This window comes from Stereum hirsutum, assembly GCF_000264905.1.
Source record: "Stereum hirsutum FP-91666 SS1 unplaced genomic scaffold STEHIscaffold_2, whole genome shotgun sequence".
Taxonomy (NCBI): Eukaryota; Fungi; Basidiomycota; class Agaricomycetes; order Russulales; family Stereaceae; genus Stereum; species Stereum hirsutum.
The window spans coordinates 162,237-185,807 of record NW_006763132.1 but is presented as its reverse complement, the minus strand read 5'-3'; the positions used below and the strand labels follow the sequence as shown (position 1 = coordinate 185,807).

At 50.4% G+C, this 23,571-nt stretch overlaps 8 protein-coding genes across 8 annotated transcripts; 4 read left to right on the top strand and 4 right to left on the bottom strand.

The window, feature by feature from the left end:
• Positions 1 to 969: 969 nt before the first annotated feature.
• On the bottom strand, positions 970 to 4,028 carry STEHIDRAFT_90440 (uncharacterized protein). Its single transcript, XM_007299427.1, has 6 exons — positions 3,758 to 4,028; positions 3,575 to 3,685; positions 3,383 to 3,514; positions 3,118 to 3,257; positions 1,646 to 2,729; positions 970 to 1,583 (listed from the first exon to the last, which is right to left on the bottom strand). The coding sequence occupies exons 1-6, from the start codon at positions 3,947 to 3,949 to the stop codon at positions 1,371 to 1,373; spliced, it is 1,872 nt and encodes a 623-aa protein (XP_007299489.1). The 5' UTR covers positions 3,950 to 4,028; the 3' UTR covers positions 970 to 1,370.
• A 212-nt stretch (positions 4,029 to 4,240) lies between these two features.
• STEHIDRAFT_165175 (inorganic phosphate transporter) lies at positions 4,241 to 6,055 on the top strand. Its single transcript, XM_007299481.1, has 7 exons — positions 4,241 to 4,376; positions 4,471 to 4,580; positions 4,699 to 4,735; positions 4,801 to 4,820; positions 4,880 to 4,948; positions 5,249 to 5,447; positions 5,697 to 6,055. The coding sequence occupies exons 1-7, from the start codon at positions 4,328 to 4,330 to the stop codon at positions 5,771 to 5,773; spliced, it is 561 nt and encodes a 186-aa protein (XP_007299543.1). The 5' UTR covers positions 4,241 to 4,327; the 3' UTR covers positions 5,774 to 6,055.
• A 584-nt stretch (positions 6,056 to 6,639) lies between these two features.
• STEHIDRAFT_144230 (uncharacterized protein) lies at positions 6,640 to 7,310 on the top strand. Its single transcript, XM_007299480.1, has 3 exons — positions 6,640 to 6,828; positions 6,912 to 7,063; positions 7,142 to 7,310. The coding sequence occupies exons 1-3, from the start codon at positions 6,645 to 6,647 to the stop codon at positions 7,205 to 7,207; spliced, it is 402 nt and encodes a 133-aa protein (XP_007299542.1). The 5' UTR covers positions 6,640 to 6,644; the 3' UTR covers positions 7,208 to 7,310.
• Positions 7,311 to 8,791: 1,481 nt separating this feature from the next.
• On the top strand, positions 8,792 to 10,866 carry STEHIDRAFT_136673 (uncharacterized protein; the record flags this gene model as incomplete). The annotated part of the gene is made up of 7 exons (XM_007299479.1): positions 8,792 to 8,846; positions 8,903 to 9,033; positions 9,080 to 9,169; positions 9,257 to 9,947; positions 10,018 to 10,393; positions 10,477 to 10,597; positions 10,699 to 10,866. 7 exons carry the CDS (start codon positions 8,792 to 8,794, stop codon positions 10,864 to 10,866), a joined length of 1,632 nt encoding a protein of 543 aa, XP_007299541.1.
• Positions 10,867 to 11,122: 256 nt separating this feature from the next.
• Positions 11,123 to 13,007, bottom strand: STEHIDRAFT_165172 (NAD-P-binding protein). Its single transcript, XM_007299478.1, has 5 exons — positions 12,420 to 13,007; positions 12,059 to 12,320; positions 11,896 to 11,987; positions 11,450 to 11,804; positions 11,123 to 11,372 (listed from the first exon to the last, which is right to left on the bottom strand). The coding sequence occupies exons 1-5, from the start codon at positions 12,476 to 12,478 to the stop codon at positions 11,223 to 11,225; spliced, it is 918 nt and encodes a 305-aa protein (XP_007299540.1). The 5' UTR covers positions 12,479 to 13,007; the 3' UTR covers positions 11,123 to 11,222.
• Positions 13,008 to 13,409: 402 nt separating this feature from the next.
• Positions 13,410 to 15,092, bottom strand: STEHIDRAFT_20434 (alpha/beta-hydrolase; the record flags this gene model as incomplete). The annotated part of the gene is made up of 7 exons (XM_007299146.1): positions 13,410 to 13,509; positions 13,584 to 13,743; positions 14,251 to 14,339; positions 14,417 to 14,604; positions 14,640 to 14,739; positions 14,795 to 14,885; positions 14,945 to 15,092. Coding segments are annotated over 7 exons (876 nt in total), but the record flags the coding sequence as incomplete, so codon positions are not given.
• Positions 15,093 to 18,167: 3,075 nt separating this feature from the next.
• Positions 18,168 to 19,396, bottom strand: STEHIDRAFT_107375 (NAD-P-binding protein; the record flags this gene model as incomplete). Its single annotated transcript, XM_007299476.1, has 5 exons — positions 18,168 to 18,314; positions 18,377 to 18,734; positions 18,838 to 18,929; positions 19,016 to 19,271; positions 19,338 to 19,396. The coding sequence occupies 5 exons, from the start codon at positions 19,394 to 19,396 to the stop codon at positions 18,168 to 18,170; spliced, it is 912 nt and encodes a 303-aa protein (XP_007299538.1).
• A 1,830-nt stretch (positions 19,397 to 21,226) lies between these two features.
• On the top strand, positions 21,227 to 22,731 carry STEHIDRAFT_127736 (alpha/beta-hydrolase; the record flags this gene model as incomplete). The annotated part of the gene is made up of 11 exons (XM_007299475.1): positions 21,227 to 21,314; positions 21,385 to 21,479; positions 21,551 to 21,630; positions 21,704 to 21,780; positions 21,847 to 21,880; positions 21,944 to 22,093; positions 22,152 to 22,246; positions 22,315 to 22,333; positions 22,396 to 22,448; positions 22,505 to 22,626; positions 22,693 to 22,731. 11 exons carry the CDS (start codon positions 21,227 to 21,229, stop codon positions 22,729 to 22,731), a joined length of 852 nt encoding a protein of 283 aa, XP_007299537.1.
• Between the last annotated feature and the right edge of the window lie 840 nt (positions 22,732 to 23,571).

Here is a 23,571-nt window from a genome sequence, read left to right as displayed (position 1 = left end):
GCTCAATATCTATAAAAGAACGTGCAGGGAGCGTACTGTTCCATGTTAAGTTCGGCCGAGCGTCGAACATGCTATTCCAAAGAGATTTTCCAAGCCCAGCCTAAACTCCGACAGCAATACTCTCGCGCCACACTGTGGCGCAAGTGTGGTACAAGATGACGGTGGGCATGACTGAGTTCTACTTTGGTTGTAAGGTTGCCCCTTGGTTTATAGATGATTCTTCACCGTCAGGAAATATGGCTATTTTCAGTAGGCTGACCAAAACCGTCTGTAGCTGAGCTGAAAGAATCGCATATATTAAGTACACGGGCTGAGAACACAACGTCGTCCAGGCCTCCAGTACAAGTTTACGCATATTGATGAGTTCATGTAGCATAGTGCTTGACTCTGATTCCGTTGACAATCTCCTCCTCGATTCCCGCTTCAACCTCACAAGTAGACGGCTCATATTGGTGCGACCACGATGAAGTTAAAAGAGACGACGAGAGCCAGCGGGCAAGGTGGCGGTTCGAGGGCAAGGAGGTCAAGAAGAAGAGGCGAAGTGTGGCGAGCGCGACGACTTTCGAATTCAACAAGGACAAATTCAACAAGGACAAACAAAGCCACGTGTAGTGTCTGTCACCTTCATGCCACCGCCACCCGTTCGCTACTCTCTCCGTTCAGTCCACTGGGACCCGGGTATATGGAGGGAGGGCCCAATTCCCCAGCCAGCGGGACTTAGGGAGGAAGTTTAGGTGAAGCGAAGGATCCCGATTTGGTCACCCAGACGAATTACCACCAAAATGAGAAATTAAGCGGTCTTAGACACCATTTTCAACCTCGATCTAGCTTTTGGGTCCATAAATAGTCCCCCGGGTTTCGGCCGAAAAAAGTAGAGATTGGAGGCGCCATCCCGCAGCGAGTTTCTATACAAAGTTGAAAGAGTCGCCCAGCTAACCCACAAAAATCCCGATTTGGGATTGAACCTCCCCCTCTATAAACCCAGGTCCTGTTGTTTTTGCGTCCATGGACTACCTACATTGTGCGCCTTTACATTGCCCGATTGTAATGCGTCAAACGAACAATTCGTACAATAGGAAAAAGCCACATATTCATGGACAGAACGAGGGCTACGGAGACAACTATACGAAACAACAAAATATCGTACACGACTCGGAACTTGAAGACAGGTCGATACACAAAAACCACAATTACAAGGAGACAATACTATACATCCAAAGAAAACAAGGCGACTCGTCGTTCATCGTTCGGCATTCAAGACTAGAGATAACAACTTCTTCACGGAAGAGAAATGTGCACGAAGGAGAAGAAACGAATCAAACGGATATTCAGCGTACCGATGAGACATGGATGAACAAACGACGGAGACCTTACAACCCCTCCGTGAACCGACTCTCCGACCTCTCAATCGGCGCCTGGCCCACACTCCCGCCAGAGGTAGTGGGACCAAGCCCGTCCACGCCACTTGGGCCAGATCCATCAGCGTCGACGTGAGCGGCGCGACCTTCGGGGGCTTTCTCCTGTTGGCGGAGCGAGGCTTTACGGCCTACGCCGTTCGAGCCCGAGGTGTGCTTCTTGTCGAGCTAAACGGATAGAAGAACGCATTAGAGGGGCAAGAAAGTCTGGATAGAACGTAGAAACTTACCGCATATCCGTTCGCTCCAATCTCGATCCCCGAGTCCCTGGTTGGGTGAGAATAACTGGGCAAGTCCTCTCCGTCGGTGACGGCGCCTTCTCTTGCCTCCTCGTATCTCTCTCCGGTGACTTCCTCGTCCGTCCCTTCTCCATCGATATCATGAGTCCCACCCGGCATCCTCTGTCCATGAACGCCAGTAATCCTTCCACCTTCCTCCTCTTCTTCCTCCTCCTCTTCCTCAACGCTCGAGCCCTCGTCCTCGCTCCCCTCACCATCATCCTCACTCGCATATCCAGCAGCCCTAACCGCCGCATGCACAGGCCCACTCCTCTCCATATGCTCACTCGCAACGAGATACCTCGCACACAACATCCTAATATCGTTCCACCACTCCATCATATCCTCATGACTCCTCGCCCTAAAGCTCCACGCATGTCCCGATCCACCACCCCCACCAACCCTACCCGTCAAACTCCTAATACTCCCCGTCTTCAACGTCCCGCTCCCGTCCTTCCTCCCCTCGATATGGAACTTATGACTCTTCGCGCCGATCGAGCTCGCCGGTCCAAGGGTGCACATCGGCAGGAAAAGCGAGAAGATGGGCAGCCCGTTGCCCGCCTTCGGATCGCTCCCCGCGTATTCGTGTAGGAACCCAGCGGGAGTGAGGACGTAGAACGACTCCTTATACGCGCGCGTATACCGCTTCTTCCTCTCCATCCACCCCTCATGCACCGGCAACACGCTCGGATCCTCCTTACTCGGCCACCTCACCTCCTCCCCCCTCACATCCGCGCTCCTCAACGGCGTCTCCGGGTCCAACAAATGATCGCTCCTAGCCGCAAAGGCAACCCATTCCTCGTCCGGGCCCAGTTCGGCGAACTGAGTGCCCATGGCGGACCAGGTGGCTTGGACGGAGGCGGAGAGGCGGGACTGCCATTCGTCGAAGGTGGCCCAGGCGGATTGGAGGGCGCGGACGATTCCGGATTCGAAGTGGGCGGAGTTTTGTTGCATGATGATTATGGATTTTTGGAGGGCGTTTTCTTCGTGGATTTGTTTTTGGAGTTGGCGCATGACGGCCTGGTTGGCGACATAACTGTTGAAATTTGGATGGGGTGGGATGGAGGAAGTGACGAGGAATGGGGATCGACGAAAAAACGTCAGCGAATGGAAATGATTGGGGAAGAGTTGGTGTCGTGATTATCGTGATTGAACGTAGGAACGTAGGCCGCCCTGAACGTCCCAGCGCAGGTTTGCAAAACCGATCGTATAGCTGAATCTAAGCTTTCAGACTGTGCGTGACGCAGGTCCCGGTATTCCCGGTAGAACGACGGTAAGTCGCTCACGGGTATGTGCAATCGTGGCCGACAGAACGTCATGCAGGCCAAGTGGTCCGTTCGAGATACTGATCAAGCCAGATGTTCGAGTACGTCTCCACAATACAAGTTCTGCATAACTCGGAGCCAAAAGGCGAAGGGACTCACGGATCAGTCTTCGACGTAACCTGCATAGGTGTGTTCTTGAACACGGAGATATTCGTCGAGAGCTCCGAAATGAGACGCGTAGAAAGTTCGCGCTCCTTGGCCACGGAGGTAGCGAGCTTGCCAGTGTCGTTTTGCACATTCTACATCCAAAGATAAATGACATGAGCACGTTGACGATGATTTGGGCAGCGAAAGTGGAGCTGCACAGAGACTCGCAAATAGGAGTCGATGGAACAAGAGCATGAGCGTAATGTAGAGAGCATACCTTGATATGGGCCTTGATCTCGACGCGGAGCTTCTGAAGGTGCTGAACGATGGAGCTGTCGATCGTACGGCCGAGGTTGGCGTGCTGGTCAGCGATGATGCGGGTCTTGTCGCGGATGGAGTAGTATACGTCCTATAGAATCGGTGGTTATCAGTCAGGTTGCTCGAGCATGAATGAGTTAGTAAAACGAACTTGGAGACCGCCTTCGCCGAGGAATTGGTTACCAGAGCGGAAGGGAACTTGGATAACGGCGCCGAGCTTCGTCATTTCCTTCGCGGTATTGTTCTCGATGTCCGCGATACCCTATACCACAAAAAATCCCAGGTTCATCAACGCCCGCCACCGAAGTTGTATTGTGAGGAATAGGAGACGGACCTCGAAGTACGCGATGAGCTGCTTCACAATGACCTTCCACGCAACAAACCTCTCAATCAACACATCCGAGGGCCTCAAATCATGCGGGGCAATATTCTTCTTGATGAGCGACTGGCTCCTGCTCACGGTCGAGCCCTGTCGACTCGCGCGCGAGATGGAGGTCTGCCGCGAGATGGATGCTGTATCGTTCATCGTTGTTGATGATGGTGGGGATAAGTAAAAGGTAGGTGGAGCCTGTCAAGCAGGGAAGTAGACTATTTATCGAAGTGGCGGGTGATTGAGATGTTCGAGAGCATCCGCACGGAAAGCTGCCCATCGACGACGTCATCTGCGCAGACAAGTTTGGCGCCGATATCCGTTGGAGACCCCTAACACTTTGCCACCAGTTTTGAGTGCGTAGGACCCCGGGGTGCAGCTCATTGAGCGCCGGGCGGGAAAAGCCGAACACGTCAGCTTGCAGGAACGACCGGGTTTTGCGCTGCTGAACGCGTCTGCTCCGCTGTCCACCACCTCCGTCGCCTCCTCGTCCGTCCCACATCACTCGTTGTCTACCAGGTTCGGTATCTCAAGATGAACGCTCCCATGCAAAACCTGGCTATTTCTCTCGGCGTCATGCAAGGTCTGTCCACAATTCTTTTCCTTTGACCATGTTGTATACGTGTTCTTATCGGGGTTCCGTTCGTTTTGCTGTTGCGCTTTCGTTTGGTGTACAGTGGCCCGAAAAATCCCTTTCGACGACCCGGACGTGTTGCTTTATGTTCGGATAGGATACGTGGTCACTCAGGCGATCTGTCTGGCCGTGTACTTCTATATCTCCCAAAAGGTGTGCCTTCCGCTCCTGCCAATTTTCTTATCTTTTCGTCCGGTCTGTGTAGGATGGAAAAGCTCATACTTTTGTGGTCGGGCGCTTGATTGGATGAATTACTGTCTGTGTTTCGCAGGTCAAGTCGAAGAACGACCAGACCGTGCTCAAGTATGGTACGTCACGCGACTTGTGTGTTTCGCCTTTGTACTGCTTTACTAACCTGTAGTCGTCTTACTAGTTGAGCCCCCTAATCAGATGGTCAGTCCGTCTCCAACATCTTCCAAGCCCGCCTACTAATTATAGCCATGGATCATCAGACGCAAGAACCTGGAAACCTGGTCACCACGACCATCCGCGATTATGACCTCGCTGAGGTCTCGAAACTCGTACGTTTTTTTTCTCGTCGCATTACGTTTATTATTCTGCTCTTGTCCTTCATCTTCCCTCAAAATATACGCACAACAATCAGCCCATACTATCCCTTTGACCATACCGCATCACACTTTCTCCTCCTTTCTTCGCCACCGCCACACTACTTCCTTCCCGTCTCCTCCACACCACATCATCTTCCCCACACACTCATCACTCCTGCCTCACACGATCATCCCTCCCCCCTCAGAATTCTCCTACTTACCAATATCTCAACACGCTTGCTAACCTCTCCCCCCCTCCCCACCTATCCACAGATCCGCTCAACCCTAACCTCCGTCGCAATGATGGGCTTCCTCCACCTCTACATGCAATACACCCAACCTCTCTTCGTCCAAGCCCTCATGGGCCTCAAATCGCTCTATGAGTCCAACGAGGTCAAGATCTACGTGCTGGGCAAGGCGCCGGAGGGCGATTTGAAGAGGCCGTTTAAGGCTGCTGGGGGGTTGTTTGGACGTGAGTGATTTTCTGTTTGTTTGATTTGTTTGGGGCGATGTGGTGTCGCTTGAGAGGGGAGTGAGATGGTTGGGATGTGATGTGAAGGGGTGATGGGTGCGTTGTCGCACCCGCACAAGGAACTTTGTGTGGCGCACGACACCACACCGATAGCCTTTCACCCTTCCTACCCTTTCATCCTCCAATCTCATCCCCCTACGCTTACCTCCATTTATACTGACCACTTCGTTACCTTTCTTCTCCCCACAGCCGCCGCCGGTCCCGCAACGGACAAAGCCGCAATCGACGAAGCCGAGAAGAGGATCGGAGGAAAGAAAGAGGAATAGATGGCTTTCTCATCTCCCTTCTTCCACTCTTCTGCCTAGCCTCCTTTCGTCTTTCCCTTTGCCGTCTTCTGTCTTTCCCATCTTTCCCTCTCTGCCGTCTGCCGTCTTTTGTCTTCCCCTCTGCAATCGTTGACGCCCTCTGTGGGTTCCGGTCACCTGATTGATTCTCGTGCTCGGAAGCGGAAGGGTGGGTGGACGCATAGATCTGTATAGCGACAGGCGACGACACGTTGACGTTGGGGTTCGGCGTTCGTGCAATATAATCCGGGCGGGACGTTTCTGGTGTCTGTTCTTTGTGTGTGTTCTTTGTTTATTTGCAATTCGCGACGGTCAAGACTGCGTGATGGCGGTAATGTAGAGAGGCTAAGATATGCAGTCGGGGGAGGCTGCCTCTTTGCCGAGGCGCAGAGGGTGTTAACTGGGCAGTATCGTGGGTGCGGGTCGTGTACAAAAATTGCCGAAGAAGAACGGTACGGCTCGATGCTAGATGCGCGGCGTCTACATTTGGGCATTCGGAATCTGTCGCTCGGTGTTCGAACGTCCACACTTCGAAGGTCGACAGTGCTCAGATGGCACTGTATTATTGCATAATACAAAGTGATAGCTGGTTGTGACAAGGTCGATGACCATCTGGCACGGTACCGGTTCGATCGGGGTGCCATTGTGCCAAACAGTGCCACCATGGCGGAGTTGGAAAAGTATAAAAACCCGCGTCGATACGTGGTCTCTTTCCCTTTCAACTCCCACAAGCACCTCCGACGTTTGCCCTTTGTTCAACCTTGACACTGCGCTCGCGTCCAACGACTCCCTTTCAACCCCCAGCCGCTTCTCACCGCGACGCGAACCATACCCTCTTCTACTTAACCAAGACATGCCACCAATGTATCAGCAGTCGACCCGCAACTCTCGAGGTGCAACATGGCATCGAAAAGGCTACCGCAATCATGGCTGTATGTGGCTGAACGTGAAAAGAGCCTTTCATATTGCTCCTTATGTTCGTGGCGCCGATTTTAACGAGAACGAGACGATGGAAGAGCTCATTAATGACCTCCTCCGTGAGTCCCTCGAGTCTCTTCGTCCACGCTTCTTTGTACTCACACTTTGTCGAATGATTTGATTTTGGTTGAATGCTTAATAGGGGAGGTTCAAACAGAAGAGGGCTCACAGCTGCCCGAAGGAGGCTACTGGGACTTCCAGGCCTTCCACGGAATGTCTCTCTTGAGCGGACAGTTCGAGTCCCAAGCGCGTATTTCGGTATACTTCGACGGCGGAGAGACAATCCATGCTAAGGTTAGCTCCGTGCTCTCTCCTTCAAACCATTATGTGATCTCAATAGTCGAGGCTGACTGCATGTTTGGTTTGTCGTAGGCTTTCGATGCGGACGGAAGCCAGATCGTGTGGGACATGGCAGTGGCTGGGTGGCAATACCGCTAGTTTCGACGAGTCTGCCTAGAAAACGCGTCCTCAAGCGCGTCCTGCATTTTTTTTTCTTGTTCACGATATGCTTCATCTATCCTCACGCCGATACGACTTAGACTAGAATTAATACTTTGAACCACTCTGACGTCGTCATCCGAACCTGTGGACGCGACTCGGTTTTGATAACGTTCATCGAATACACTTCGGAGTCCCTGGTGCCAGTACACCGTCTAGGGCAATAGCGTGGGTTATAGTCTTGCGGCACAAGGGGCACAGTTGAACCCGCCGAAGCCTGTTTCGCGCTCTCGTGGCTATGAACGAGCGCAATAGATGTTATCTGCAGCCTGAAAACCGAGAGGTTCTATGAGCTTCAAATTGGCTGCTTGAGAGCTCGTAAACTGCAATTTTTTTTTCATAGTTCGCTTCGAACCCTCGGTAAGTGCCAGACGCAGGCCAAATGGAGTCGATCAGCCAATCACGGCTGGCCTGCACTTTCCCCTTCGAACTGAAATTTTAGTTAAAATTCTCACTTTTACAGTTCGCTTGCGTCGCCTTGCAACTCAAAAGTCTACTTTTCAGGCTGCAGATAACGTCTAATGTCAGCGGAAAGAACTCACCGACGCTCAAGTTGAACATGCCAGAACATGCCATTCAGCGGACACCAGAATTAGACATCGACAAAGGTGTGTTACATGCCGGTGAAGATGGCGAAAGTTCACTCATTGGCGCAATAATAAAAAAATGAGCGAGCTAACTTGCTCGTGAAGAAGTTCGCTGATCAAGTTAACTCTTGGCCGAGAAAACCATTGAGCACTCAAAGTTACTCCTCCGTTACGGTTCAAAACCGTATGAGCCGGGAAAATTGTAGCCAGTGGGGAGATAAATTGACTGAAAACCAGCACAACCGTCAGCCTCCAGGATAAGAGCTCGAAGTTTCACCAGGCTATGACAAGAGTTCCCAGTCAAAAGTTCATCGAAGTCAACGATGCTTGTTCAGTGCCAAGAGTATCTCGTAACTCGTGTTACGCAGCGTGCTGCAACCCTAACCCAGCTCATACTTTTCACTTCGACACGGGCGTCCACCACTCGTGGTTTTTCCATACCACAACCAGCGCTCTCTTTGTTACAGCGTCACTCTTGAGATCTCTGTCTAAGTCATATCTTAGGTTGTCGGTGTATGTATTTGGAATCGGCGCTCTCCCTCTACCCTTGACCGATTCCACCTCAAAAGACGCTGTATTCTCTGAAATGGAATGGACTGACGACGCATCTGAACGAGTCTGGGCAGGCTATCTTAGTTCAAATCCAACTCGCATCCTCGACGTGTTCAGGATAAACCATCCACATTTACCACGCAACCGATGGGGTGACTCCTTTTTGGTCGGTACTCAACTTTCATCCAACAGCGCAATCAGTGTTTTTTTAGCGGTGTCTCAGACTCTCAACTGAGACACTTGACACAATAAAACAGGACATATTTCCCGCATTCGTGGTCCTTATGCGTGCGGTCCTCGAGCCATCATTTCTGCCAACATGGGACGGTCTTGTTCGCGAAGGTATCGTTGAAGTCTTGTGCAACCACGCGCTTGAAGCGCCACAATGGCCCACCGACCCGGAACAACGGAGAACCATCGCGTCGGATGTTCTAGCACTGGTATGCCGATGATCCTATTATTCGGATGCCCTGGAGGTAAACTCACCATATCACAGCTTCCCCAGGCTATTACTACCCGCTCGAGATTCTCGGACGATCAGTAACGCACTTCAAGGAGCCACTCTCGAATAGCCAACAACTCTTCATCTACACAGTGCAAAAGTACTGGACGCGATTGATGCAGAGGGTATGCCCTTTCTCTTCCTTCATCCACTTATGTCTTTCTGACCTAGCTATATAACACTAAGGTATGGGACGTACCAGGCAATAGTACGAAAGACGAAGAATATTTTGCTCGAGAACGCATTATAGTGGCACAACTGGTGTGGCCCATCGTGACCCATCATCGATCTTTTCTCACGTATGTACTTCTTCCTTCAGCTTCATCACTGATTGTCATAAATACTCAGACACTCCCATTTGTACCTCCTGCTCGTATACACAGAATTGTCGACGATCCCATCGACCTTACAATCCCTGTCCTTGTCCGCGCTTCATTGCACGGCACCCTTGATACCGAGCCTGATCAATCCGAGTTTCATATCATCACCGGAGAAGTTCTCTACTCCTTCCTCGTTGCATCGACGGATGCTTCGAGTTCACTTTCACCTTCGTCCCGCGCGGCCCTTCCCTCCCCGCAGAGCGTGCTACGCAAAATTATCAAAGGCGCCTCTGGCTCCATCGACACTCTCTTGACCAAACTCGCCTGGTATCTCACTTGGCTCAATATCGAAGAGACGTACATTTGCGTCAATCTCGTCGATACCGTGGTGCAGCTGGCGAAGAATGGTAAAGCAACCTACAAACGCGTCTTGAGGAATGAGGCGCTGTGGAGTGAGCTGTTAAAAGTGTTCAAGAAGACAGGAGAGAAGGGTGGCATGGACATCGTGAAGAACGACGCTAGAATTGGAGACCAGGTCGCGTTTGTCATATTCGGGATGATGCTGGATGGCCTGAGGTACGGCAAACACGAGGCGCCAGACGAATATGAGCCACTAGCGGCATTATTGGTTATGAACGAGCTAATCGAAACTCTCGACGTGTTCTTGTCGTCGCTGGTCGCGCGGCGAGACGCAGCCGTGATAATGAGCAATTTTGCTGGTATGTCAAGCCCCAGTCTTCTCTTGTTATTTCATCGTTCTTTCGAGTTTTAGTCTTCGGTGGCTGACAGCGGCATCCACTATAGTACCCATCAAGTTCCTGTTCGACTTTCTCCATCACGCCCTCTCGATACATCCTACACTGACAGGAGTTCTGCGTCCATGTCTGCCTCGCCCGCGTATCGTACGCTCTCTCCTCGAAGCTGCCTTCATTCCGGGAGGCCCTCGCAGCCTTATCGACTCGAAGCCCACACCTCGTGGCCTTGACCCGCCTCAAATATCAATCCACACGAACTATGAGAACTTTGCCAGATTGGAGAGGGAAGTGCGTCGAGGAACCGACGAGGAAGACACCAATTGTGGAAGGAGAGGATGCGAGGAAAGGGCTGAGGCGAGGTGTTCTGGGTGCCAATCCATCAAATATTGTGGAAACCAATGTCAGACGAGGTGCGTTCTGCTGGACACTGACGGTCGTGAGAAATACTAACGCTCATCCTGCGCCATTCTAAATTATATGGGGACGGTGACAGCGATTGGAATGAGCACAAGCTGGTCTGTGGATATGTGTTTGAGCGTTACATCCACGACGGGACGTTGATGGAGAGGATCTCCCTGCCAAAGACCATGGCGAAAAAGGCGAAGCTCGAAGATGTCAACAGACATATCAATAGGCTAGCTTTTGTTCCGCAAAACACCTAATACGCATCTCTCATTCCTCTGCTGTCGCTGCGTGATCACACGGCCCTCGACAGATTTACAGCACAATCCCGGTGACTTTCCTCCCTCTACCGCTCGAAATGCCAAACAGCTTCTTTGACTTCAACCCGCTCCACAAACTCCAGCCGTGGTCAATGGCCTACGTATATCAGTTACACCTTCCAACTGTGGGTTCAACGGTGGAGGACGAATCTGCTCCCTGAGCTTCGTCGCAAATTGGTCTTGAAACGTGTTTAGACCTGACCCCTTCGCGACCTCCCTGACGCTTTCACGTAGCATCGCGATGAGATGAGTTCGGTCCACGCCCAACCGTCTACTTAACTCCGCCGTAAGAAACGTCGACTGGTTGCAAAGGACAACCATGATGCAGCGCGCGCGCGAGACTCATTTTGGCCTGCTCATCAATAAAGCTGAAATACCTCTTGCACGATTTAGCGGTGCCTTCAGGACTGTAGGAATGCTCGTTTAGATCTCATTTATGTAGCTTCTTCAGACACCCTAAATACATACACATTGACCGCATCATCACAAATCTCGTGTATACAACCTACTTCATACGTTAAGATGCAGCAGCAGCCGGAGTCGACCAATCCGCGCCTTCCCAATACCCTCGAAGAAACTCTTCTACGGTAAGAGCACGAAGGGGAGGAAGCCTGCGGTTCAGCGTCGGTTCAACCTCCCAATGGCCAGCGGACATCGACTTGGCGCTCTGGGGAAACGTATCAAAAACAACCGTTAGGACAAAGGTTGAGGCCATCTATCGTCTCATCCCGACCCGAAGCTCACCTCAGAATAAATCAAACTCCCCAGTAACCTCTCCGCCCTCTCACCTCCTCCCTTTATCAAATATGTCCTCAAAAACGTCTTTCCTGTGATCCTCTCCGCAACATCCACCACCTCGTCAAACGTCTTCGTCTCACCCACGATTCCACTCAGCTCTTCCCATTTGTCCAAATCAAGACTCGCAGCGACAAACTTAGCAGTGTCTTGGACGGAGGTGAAGGTAATTTTGGTTGTGCCATCGCCGGGAATGTCCGCGATGCCGGCGCGAGCGTCGATAAAGAGATTACCGGGGTAGCCTGCGAGAGCTTCGCGTTCGGATGGGAGGTTGGAGCCGCCTACGAACATGTTGATGAAGAGACTGTATCATACATTCGGCAATCGATTGCAGGAAGTGAGTCAAACGCATCTCAAGAGGTCTGGAAGGTTTGAACTAGACAGACGGAACTTACCCAGGAACGAACCGCGTCGCTTCAAGGCCGGAGTTCTTCACGGCCTCCCAGACTTGCAACTTTGGCAAGTACATCAGTAGTCCACTGTTATCCTATCACAAGTCCGTCGTACGGAACATCATTTCATATACCAGGGAGATCAAAGAGATGGACCCAGACTAACCCTAGACGCCCACTCTGAGGGCGCAAACCTCTTGACCCCCACCTCCTTTGCCGCCTCCAGCAACGCGAGCTGATGCTCCACTGATTCCTTCGCATCGGCACTGAACAGCGTGACAATGACTGTGTGGACGTCTTGCAGCGAGGAGACCAGGTTTGCACGGTTCGAGTAGTCGACTGTGCGGACTTCGACGTTAGGAGGATCCGTAGCTTTGGTTTCGGAGCGGGAGAGGATAATGGGGATATGGTTGCCTACGGAAAGGATGCTTTGTTGTTATTGATGTGGATGAGACGTCGAGTCGTTGGAAGAGCATTAAAACGAGTGAGAATAAGAATTGGAATCGTATAGATGGGGAGAAACGTACGCGTTGATGATGTTCAGTCCGACGTGCCCCGATCCTCCCGCGATGGCGACTTTGACCATGATACAGGAGAATTATTGTGTGCAGCGGTTTCTGGCTTTGTTTATCGAGGACCGAAGCTGAAGAGATGAAAAACTTCCTGGCGCAGTATTGGGATCCCTACTTAAATATGTTCTCCACCGTGAGCACTGAGCACGACAACGGGAAACTTGAACCTGGGTGAAAGGTCTGACTGCGACGGTTCCATCGACATCCATCTTGCGTCCATCAGTCAGCCATCTGTCGCGCGCCAAAGATAGAAGTCAGCTGAACAGCACTGGGTGTAATCACATCCACGATATTGCACGTAGTAGTATCCATGCTAATATCGATGACGGAACGAGGGACATGGAGAACTTGAGTACAAGTGGCAGGCCAGGGCCCAGGTGGGTGAACTTGAAGGGTGGAAGGCGGAAACCCTCGAATAGGCACTAGAGTACACACGTCGATTACTGTCGTAAAAGACAATTCATACGTGCTGGGACACCAAGAAGACCGGATGCTGCAGTTCTCGATAGTGGTCACCCGAGCAAAGTCAACAACTTGAAGCTGGAGTCCAACACCGTCACGGTGGCGGTCGTCGAGAAAAGTTTGCCACATGTCGGAGCTTGTCGGGGCTTGAACGCCACCTTGGTGCTTCATCACTTTGGCGCCACAATATTCAAGCCGCGAACTCTTCCTGTGCGTTGACCATCCCTTCGTCCCACTCCTTCGACATATACACCTGGCTCTAATATTGAAACCTTTAAGATCTCATAACAGTGGCTCACGCACAGAATAGGACAGCCGGTTGAGATGCACAACCCCAATTTCGTCGCCTCGCGCTCTCGTATCTAAATGCAATGCACAGATTACCGTTTTCCTCATACTCTGTCCTACATGCCTTGGCCCTACTAACATCACGTATTCTTGAAGCGTCAGGATACTACGTCATCCATGTACTCATTCCTGCTCGAGCAACCACTGTATGCCAGCGTGCGTATCCTCCAAGGCTTGCATCGAAGCCTTCAACGTTGGCCAACAGTAGTAATGCACATGTGGCGCGCCCGGGTACCTAAATAATAAAATATATTCAGTTCCGTCCGGATACGTATACTACACCGCGGTAGTTCAAACAATGAAACTCACGTATAAAGTTTCGTCCTCACTCCTGCCTCTCTAACAAGACGTTCGTGCAACAACCCCTCGTCGCAGGTCGGGTCGACGCCCGAGACCATCGCGACAAGTGGAGGGAGGGACTTGCGGTCCGCGAACAGGAGGGGGGAGATCTCTGGATTGGCGATCGGCCCTTCATAATTCGTGAGATATGCGGCTGTGAGATACACGGCCGGGGAACCACTATTTAGAGTGCTCTAAAGGTGTTTCTAAAGTAATTTTCATATATTATATGTGGACTCCCCTTTGGGGTGTACTAAAGAGAAACTTTAGAGACCTCTAAAGGCAGGCCTATGCATTTTCTGTAGAAATACCGTACAAACGCTGAAGATTGACTTTGGAGGACGCTAAAGGCTGTCGAGCACCTCGGGCTTGCCTTATGTGGCAACCCCGAACCTCTTTAGTATCCTCTAAAGGCAATCCAGAGAATAATCAATGGAATTCACTATAGAGCTCGCTAAAGTTTTGCTTTAGAGAGCGCTAAATTGGCATCCCTATATGATATTTCGACCAAGGTTTAGATTCCACATTAGCGGGCTCTAAATAGAGGTTTGCCCGTCGTGATAGGTGAGATCAATATTGCGTCCGAGTTGGTGCTAAGTTGTGATAAAAAAGAAGTCGAAGGCCAGATTGGACGTACTGTATGATCTGCGTTGAGACTCTTCGGTTATCATCCCATCACCGTTTACGAACTTTGGGCTCCTGAACGAACGAAGGTAAGGTTTAAACCTAAGTATTCGAGACAATATCGTAGTCAGCCGCAGAAGAACAATTGGCACACTTCAATAAAAAGGGGCTGCTCTCACTCGTGAGGATACGCATCTGGGTGGCAGAGCATCGGCATACAGAGGATCTGTCCCTTAAGACGAGCATTATGGAGGGCAAAGAACTCGTCCTGGCTGGCTCGTTGGGCCAACACCGCGGCGAGATTTGCACCCGAGGATGTTCCGCCAACTACAACATTCTGGATCGATGCCGAGAGGAGATCGGCATTCTTGATGGCCTGTGAAACGCGCTGATCATGAGCACATGCATCGGTTCAGAACTCGAAAGAAAGGGACGACGCACCCATTTTAGTGCGCTGTAGCAGTCGTTGATGGCAGTGGGGAAAGGGTACTCTGGAGCGAGGCTGACGAGGTGATGAGCACTGGCTGAGTCGACCACAGGTTCTTACGGTAACGTACCGGTAGTCTACATTCACAACTGACATATTCAGACGCACGCAGAGATTGCGCATCCGGTAGTCCTCCATACGAATACTCCCGGCGGCCATTCCTGTCGTAAAAAAATATGAGCGAACGAGGGCGAGTGTAGGAAGCCAGCAGATAACTTACCACCGCCGTGCATAAAAATGAGAAGCGGGTACTTATGCTCCTTGTCCGAGTCAAACGCCGTAGGAACGAGCGTACGGACGCGGACTTCACCACTGTGCGAGCTGGGTATATTGTAATCTTTCATCCTATAGGTGTCCTCTGGATCAAGGAACCACAGACCCATCAGCAATCGTATGTCCAATAAAGGGCCGAGTGACACGGATGCAAGGCCGCCTAGGTTGAAGAGCAGGAATCCGTACCTTTAGGAAGGCGGGGTTCGTACCAGTCTGCAATCGGGTCTTCGAACATCGCCTGGTCGTTCGCCTTTGACTCGGCCATGTTCTTCGGCGGCGGAGGGGGGACGAAATTCGCTAACAAGGCGACATAGTCGGGGGCGAGAGGATGCGTGTGGAGGTCATTGTAGTCTACGGGAATGGGAATGTCGGTGGACATCGTAGACAGTATATCGGTGGTGGGTTTGTATAGAGCGAGGAACCTGGGAAATAGTTCTTCAAGACGATCAATGAAACAGTCTCTTATTATTTATAGGCGACACCTTTCTCACCTCACGAGAACCATGGCATGTGCTGATAATTTTCGGCCAGAAGATTGTTTCGTGAGCTATGGCCATGCTTACCTAGCGGACCCTGCCCGTGACGTTAGAGAATGTAAAAGACGAAGAACGTCCTTGTGGTACAGGAGGTCCGCAAACACCGGCATGCCGGGCGTCTCGGTCGTGCCCCCAGAAGGTAACTTATGCGCATGCTGAGACTGAAGTATGCAAGTATGCGGTCGGTAGAGGTACATTGTGTACATCGGGCGTTTATGGTCGGACTCGGGCGGCGAGGAGGAGAACGGAGGTCATCATGAGGGGAACGCTGGGGAACGACGGCGAAAGCTTAATCCCGTCAAAGAAGTGATGGGTTTGAGTGAATCATGATCACCTGGGAAGACTCTGGCACATTGCGTGCCCTGAGGCTGACCTTGTCAGCGAGGTTCACTTGGGACGATCAGTGAGTATACATGCCATTTGAGAAGAACTGAAACAGCGCCGCGGCGTTAATCGTATAGGTACTCACGTCGGGCGTTTCGTCCGCGTAGAGTACGAGGCAATAAACACCTCCACATGTAACATATATGGAGTGCGGAGGGACCGCTGGGAATAAGGAATCTCCTATATCGAGGCCTGTTACACACTTACTCACGGCGAGCTCCAAACACGATACAGAGACTATCGAAGAGCGGTTGGCCTCAATGGGTATCCCCACTCTGGCTAACGAGACACTGCAATTGCAAGCCAAGTGAACGTATTGTCAGCCTCGTTCAAGGTACGTTTCTAAAACACCGTGAATGAAATAGGTTCAACGGGCGCTCTGAAAAAGATGCTTTTGATTCGGCGATTTGGCACCGCCCCCAGGCGATCTACATAAGTATCGTACCCAGGAACTCGATGGTGACCTAACTACCGTCATGTCGCAATTCCCAGGCATCAGGACTAGCACTAGGCTCACGTACGATAACGTGGCGAAGCATGCAGAGAGAGTAGGTACGTTGGGTCTTGAGGGAATGCGAAGGAGGGCTAGGCAAAGGATCTTCAGATGGAAGGCAGGTCCTAATATTAGTCCACGACGTACGTTCCTCTTTCAAGAAGAAATGTCGGAAAACCTGCATTCGTTCGGTCGGAGACGATATATGTAGCTTCGTCCAGGTTGACCGAGTACACAAGTGGGTGGATACCCAGACTCTTGTCCAAGAATGAAGGCCAACAATATGAGCGAAGTTATGCATGACCAAAACCACAATCAGCTTGACCAAGCACGACCACGACCACGGTGGTCAAATGGTGTCAAGCCTGTTCAACAACATTAGTTATAATGTATCCTCTTTTCAGTTCGGTTGTTATGCATTTCCATGCCGCCACTTGCATTCGACTGCACGCATAGAAACACATGAGCGGAGTAACACGATCGAATTAAATACAGTACCATGATACATGCACTGGTGGCTACATTTCGAGTGTGAAGTTGCCAGCCATATTCCAGGGAAGTCATTTCTTCTGTTATCCTCGTCTTGGACGCACCTAACTCATCATGGAACATGGAGGATATGTGAGCAGCCGACACGAAGTAGGAGAGCGAATCGATGACCAGAATGGAAGCTATACCACTGCCTTCGGAGTTCCGAGTCGCTGGGATCAGACAACGTTTGTTCGATTGAGACATACGGAGGCAAAGAGCCTCTGAGTCACGTATCGCAAGAATCACACAGCAATAGACCGTATCTGCGAGTGAATTTTTGACCTCGCTAAAGCTCGCTAAGGCCCAACGGGACGCGACGATTGGCCCGATCGCAGTTTTAAAGCCGGTTCAAACGGTTGCAGATACGGTCTAATGGTGAGAAATCACCAATGGCCCTCAGTGGGCATTTGTATGAAAAACAAAAGGGGCTGTCGTCGGAAGAGGTCAAACGAAACGACGCACCATGTAAGCAAAATCTCCACCATGCGCGGAGCCAGAGATGTTCTCTCACGGACGAGGCCAGGTTCTCCCCGCTTGTCAAAGACAATGAACACAGCGAATAGAGCCGACATTGACGATGAAGGAGCGTGATGGAAAAAGCGGAGCAGGACGGGCCTGACAGCGGCAAGTGACGTCATCCCTCGGAATTCGCCGGAACTTCCTCAACTTGAGTAGGATGGAGTTCTTTGGTTCATATAGTTCAGTTGAAGATGCTGGAGTGATGATGCATGTGGATTCGGAGAGATGGTGCATGTGGATTCGGAGAGATGGTGAGTTGCAGATTCGGAGGACGCGCCGAGTTTGGCAATAAAAGACATAAAATACGTATATTGACGCCACCGGGTTTCCTTCATCATGCACAGTTTTCTGCACACTCCGAACTCGTCCGGACGAGGGCACTATGCGTGCTGTGATGGCAGGATTTAGTCGTGATTCATTTCTACGTCTATAGAAAAGAGGATCCTATGCTGTACACAGAGGGCTGGAACACATGCGGTGAGAGTGTCTTTATGACCACTCCTACTGGAATCTCGCTGTGAAGGATCATCTCATGCAGCCTTCGCTGAACTTTGCTTTTTTCCTCCACACATCTGATATTGATTTAAGCCCTCTTTTTTAGGAATCTCGTACTTATCCAGAAGTACTATGAGGCGGTTCGAGCCTCACCAACCATGAGAACATAATGTATACATTTAGATTTGATAATCAGACCACATACGCACATTTTACGCAGACGCTGCCGGCGTTGACCAGTCCGCACCCTCCCAGTAGTGCCCAAGATACTCTTCCACGGTGAGCGGACGAAGATGAGGGAGCTTCCTGTTTAGCGTAGGCTCCACATATAAATGGCCAGCTACAATAGAATTGGAGACCTAATTGGACACAATCGTCAATTAAGAAAGAACGGTAGATGAGATGAAAATGATTTATGTACCTCAGCAACAAACTTGTTCTCCAATAGCTTCTCTGCTCTCTGTCCACCACCCTCCTTCAGATACGTCCTCGTCAACTTCTTCCCGGTAATCTTGTCCACAACATCCACCACCTCATCGAACGTCTTCGTCTCCCCAGAAATCCCGCTCACCTCTTCCCACTTCTCCAGGTCCAGACTGGCGGCGACGAATTTCGCTGTGTCCTGTGCGGAGGTGAACGTGACCTTGGATGTGCCGTCTCCGGGAATGTCTGCTGTGCCGGCGCGAGCGTCTATGAACAAGTTTCCTTGAGTGAAGTGTGAGAGAGCCTCTTTCTCGGAGGGGAGGTTGGATCCTCCCGCGAAAAGGTTAATGAATACGCTACATGACAGTCCAGTAGGGGTCAGTCATTGTCAAAGTGTACCGAATCTCAAAGTAGGGTGTATACAATTGAATGGAGGCTTTGCGAGAATCGGGGACTTACCCAGGGATGAAACGTGTCACTTCGAGCCCAGACTGTTTTGCAGCACTCCAAACTTCAAGTTTCGGGTGATACAAGAAAAACCCTGTATTATCCTATGGATATGCAAAGTAAGGGGCATATCAGCATCTTCCCCGTAACGAGAGATCACACACCAATAAAGCGATATGCAAAAGCTCACCCTAGCTGCCCATTCCGAAGGTGCGAACCTCTTCACGCCTGCTTCTTTGGCGGCCTTGAGCAGTGCGACCTGGCTTGCGACTGCTTCTTTGGCATCGGCAGTGAACAGAGTCACAATTACTGTGTGGACATCTCGAAGCGCGGAGACGAGACTAGAGTTGTCAGAGTAGTCGACTACACGGACTTCGACTTTCGAGTCAATGGACTTGGTCGACCTAGAGAGGATGATTGGCGTATGTTTTCCCGTCTCGAGGATGCTGATATTATGTATCCAATTTGTCAGCATCAAACCAGGAAGGATGAGAATATTATGAATGGCCTACGCTTCAACGATGTTCGCGCCAATGTGGCCTGATCCACCGGCCACTGCGACTCGGACCATATTTGTCTTTTGACGTTTGAATGTACTGGAAGTATAGGTGTAACGAGAGTTAGAGAATGGATATGCCGGTCGTACGCTTCCTTTAAATACCCTGACCTTGGGCGGAAGTCTGGCGTCAAAAGATCAGTGGTGCAATCTTCGACATTAATGGCCCAAATGATGGTATCCGTCAGCACCTACATATCGACGCTTACTCATGTCCTATTCATCAATAAACGACCTGAGTACTTATATGGATAGTGGTTCGCACTAATGACGAAGGAGGGGAAGACTGGAAGTCACAAAAGGAGGCCGGGCGGGTTACTGTGCCATCTGGAGTTAGTTTCTCGGAAGCATGAGTGATGTGCATATAGCATGATACGATGACCCCAAGTTGCGCCATGCGAGCGAGTTCACAATGGTTCCACGATGGAGAGCAACTACTTTCCCCATGGGTAGAACGTGTGATTTTCAAAAGAGATTCTCAAATAAACGGAGTGGAAAACAAAAAAAAAAACAAGAATAGAGATGATGAGGGTAAGCCATCGCCAAACGCGTAGCGACCAAACGATTATGGACCAATAAGTATGTGAACATAATGAACCTGCCTCTGTGGTCCAGATAATTCTTGCTCTTTGAGGTAACCAGAAGAGGAGCGTCGGGGAATACTAGAAACGAACCGGATTAGGGAAAAGGGTTCTAACAGCGACACACCGTTCGAGTGTGATGAGCTACACCCGGGCCTCTCAAAGCAGGTACCTTACTTTCCCAGCGAGTCGTCAGCGAACGAGGATAAATGGTGTTGAAAGAAGGCTGGACTATACGAGGGAACATTAGTCAAGTTCGTCTGCAGAACAAATATTGTCGCACTGAGGGGCTGTATCGAGCAGTTCCGGAGCTCAACCGGACCCTCTAACGTTTCTAGAGATGCTACACTCTAAGTGAGCTCGACGAATTAACTATATCATATGAGCGTCGAGAAGCTCTTGATGCAGAAAAATGTTGGGCCATGACGGTAGAGGGTGCCAGCAGCGCAGCAGCGAAGGAAACTGCCGCCTTTTTTTGTTTCTTTGTTAGATACATGCGGTCCGGTCCTTCCCTCCCCAGGCATGCTCCGGATTCGAACTGGACACCTCTCACAACCTCGCATTCGTATGCATAGGAACACATCTTGCAAGTTCCTTGCTGCGGGCATACTCGTATCCAGACCTTCTCGTCTTCACTCATTCTTCAAAAACTTCGCTTGTCTCTGACAGGAGGACGTGCCAGAATAGTTCGGCGACACAGAACGGTGAGACGGGCTCAGAAACGATCCTGGTATACATAGATAAGTCACCCTAGCCGAAAGCGTGCATGTGATACGTGCATATGATGTCTTATAGACACTTCATGTTGGAGTAGTGTGAACGGGTCTCTGTACGAAGTAAATTCGACGCCAGCTCCAGTTCATCCGTTGCCTATGTTCCGTGGCCTACGCTGCGCCGTACGAGTCTCGACACTGAAATGGTTACAAAGATACCCGCGTAAGTAGGTCCTTTTCAAACTTCTCTAGAATACTCGTCTTGCAGATGATCGTAACGTTACCTGAAGGTTCCCAGCATGACGGATCTATTTTATGAAGTTCACGTGGTGTACCAAGGCTTCCGTCATGGAACGTTAATGTGCTCAAGCCACGTCGATATAGGATATTACGAGCTTGACAGCGAGAATGGAACATACACAGCACACAATGGTACGTTATCGTACTCGGCTCCCTGTCATTTCTTATTCAAAAAAAGACTGTGCTCTCTGTCCGCTCATCTTCATAAAGGATGTCTGTGAGAGGTCTTGTCCTCCAGCGAGCTGTGTAACATGCAACCTTTTAGTCTTCCCCTCCTATTCGCTGCATGCCTCGGACTCATAGTCCAGCCTTTGCTCCCCAAAAACGCTATCTCGCAAGGTAAGTCATCCAGTTGATTTATTTAATGGTCGTACGCGCTGACGGATTGTGTCTTCACTTGGTCAAATAGACGCGTACGATGATCTCGTTTTTTATCTTCAATATGCCTTCTCGGGGTCCGCAGACCACTGCCCCTCTTCAAACGGGAACACGCTCGTCTGCGAGGTAGGTTATTCTGATCGTCTAGGCTGCTTAGTTCCGTAGTTCCGCCGAGGTGCATGGGTTTTATATTACAGTTCGTCAACAACGTCACCGATACTCGAGGTTTCATCGCTCGCGACGACGCTCGGAAAGAGATCATATTGTCACATGGAAGGTATGTGCGAAACCTATGCACCCGCTTTATTCGTCCGTGGTAATAGACGGCTAAAGTTTCTCGTATTATCAAGTAACGGCCTAAAGGGCGTCATTACGGACTTGCTCTTTTGTTTGACAGATTTCGTGGTAGAGGGTACTGATCCTCCAAGTACGTTCCATGCAATATTATTATCACTATTCCATAATATTCTTCACATTGAACCTTCTTTCAAAGACGGTACACTTGTACATCACGGGTTTTTGACTGCGTAAATTCCATTTCCTAAAGCTAAATCTCTCAGTAGTACGCGAATTTGATTATTCCTTCATAGGTGGAATGGCGTGGTGGATGAAGTTTCGTCGGTCTTTCGTTCCCAGCTCGCCACCCATCCCGGATACAGCATCGTTACCACTGGAGCTTCTATCGGCGGTGCTCTAGCCTCCTTAGCTGGCATTACCCTCCAGCAGAACTTTCCGTCGACGTACGATAATTCGACTCACCTTTCTCTCGACAAGGTTATTTATTGTTGATTTTGTCAGGACGGTGCGGGTGTACACTTACGGGCAGCCACGGACAGGCAACGACGTCTATGCGTTATGGGTGAATGAGCTATTGGGTAGCAACGTCTACCGAGGTGTGCCATATTCTTGCGTTTCGTGAATCCTCTTGCATAATGACGAGTCTTGTCACCAACAATAATAGTCGTCCATGAAGCAGACCTGTTGGTACTCTATATTGGCTAAGCTTTGTACGAGCTACTCACGTCGAATTATGACTTTCCAGTGTTCCTCACATCCCACCCATAATCGTGGATCTCTTACCATACCGCCACCACGGTACGTCTACATCTAGATTTATATCAGCGGTTATCAACGCATTGACGTCTGAGTAGGTATTGAGTTTTGGCAGCACGACCCGCCGTCGGCTGAGAATACGACGGAGTGTGCTCCGGGCGGAGAAGATCCTACCTGTTCAGCGTCTGTTTTCGAGTGGAATGCTACAGCACATGGGGTGGTGAGTATTTCTGTCCACTTCGTTCTCTACGCATTGGTTGCAATACTGATTCGTCCTCGCCTGCAGTACTTTGGAATATCTTCTGGCCAGTTTTTTTGTAACTGATTCTGCTGCTTGTGTGTACGTTACGCGGTCCTCTGCGAGCGTACACTGCGATATGTATCCAACAGAGGAATGAAGTGCGTTCGTTGGGGCACAAAGCAATGCCCAAGTAGAAACAAGCCAGTTGCCGTGGATGTATGCCTCCATAATTCCTCGCCGTCTCGCATGGAGAGTATGTAAAGAAGACGAATGAAAATATCTTTGCTCTAGACATCCATTCCATTGGACATATCCGGACTCGAACCGGACTTCTCTCGCATAATTCACTCATCTGCATGACTCAAAGGACATAAGATACGAGTGTGATGAACTGTCTTGTAAGGCGGCAGAGTTATGCGAAGTAAGTTCGTACGCCACACGAACCTACTTACGCCACACTCGCCGACTTGCATCGTTCGTTCTTTCACATTCGTATTTGTTATTCTTTACGTTGTTTGTTCCGCACAAACAACTACTTCGTATATATGCGCTCGCGAGTAGTACATGTAGGGTATCTAATCTTGTAACCTTCGTACTACTCTGGAATCTATCCGCACCCAACAAGGGCTAGGCGGGTACCGTTCTTACCGGTGCGATAACCTCAAGATCAAGACGACGACCTCTTATACTTTTTGAACGTCCGCAATCCTCTAACAGGTGCGCATAGTTTTATTCTTTTATTCATATCATGGGTCCGAAACCGTCTCGCGGCACCGCGAGAGGAGCAGCAGCGAGTAGCTCCAATAGGGGAACGGGAGGCACTGGTAGACAGACCAGACAGCAGAGGCGAACGTCTGATACAGACGTAGAGGGTTACCTCCATGACGATGACGATGGAGAGGACCCTGAGCAGCCTGCTAAGGG

Coding starts and splice junctions, on each gene's coding strand:
- STEHIDRAFT_90440 (XM_007299427.1), bottom strand. CDS start 3,949: ATGAACGATACAGCATCCATCTCGCGGCAGACCTCCATCTCGCGCGCG. Junction 3,515..3,574: donor TCGGCGAAGGCGGTCTCCAA/GTTCGTTTTACT, acceptor CCGATTCTATAG/GACGTATACTACTCCATCCG. Junction 1,584..1,645: donor TTGGAGCGAACGGATATGCG/GTAAGTTTCTAC, acceptor CTATCCGTTTAG/CTCGACAAGAAGCACACCTC.
- STEHIDRAFT_165175 (XM_007299481.1), top strand. CDS start 4,328: ATGAACGCTCCCATGCAAAACCTGGCTATTTCTCTCGGCGTCATGCAA. Junction 4,736..4,800: donor CCAGACCGTGCTCAAGTATG/GTACGTCACGCG, acceptor TCGTCTTACTAG/TTGAGCCCCCTAATCAGATG. Junction 5,448..5,696: donor TGCTGGGGGGTTGTTTGGAC/GTGAGTGATTTT, acceptor TTCTCCCCACAG/CCGCCGCCGGTCCCGCAACG.
- STEHIDRAFT_144230 (XM_007299480.1), top strand. CDS start 6,645: ATGCCACCAATGTATCAGCAGTCGACCCGCAACTCTCGAGGTGCAACA. Junction 6,829..6,911: donor GCTCATTAATGACCTCCTCC/GTGAGTCCCTCG, acceptor AATGCTTAATAG/GGGAGGTTCAAACAGAAGAG. Junction 7,064..7,141: donor GAGAGACAATCCATGCTAAG/GTTAGCTCCGTG, acceptor GGTTTGTCGTAG/GCTTTCGATGCGGACGGAAG.
- STEHIDRAFT_165172 (XM_007299478.1), bottom strand. CDS start 12,478: ATGGTCAAAGTCGCCATCGCGGGAGGATCGGGGCACGTCGGACTGAAC. Junction 12,321..12,419: donor GGACTGAACATCATCAACGC/GTACGTTTCTCC, acceptor ATAACAACAAAG/CATCCTTTCCGTAGGCAACC. Junction 11,805..11,895: donor GCGACGCGGTTCGTTCCTGG/GTAAGTTCCGTC, acceptor TGTATGATACAG/TCTCTTCATCAACATGTTCG.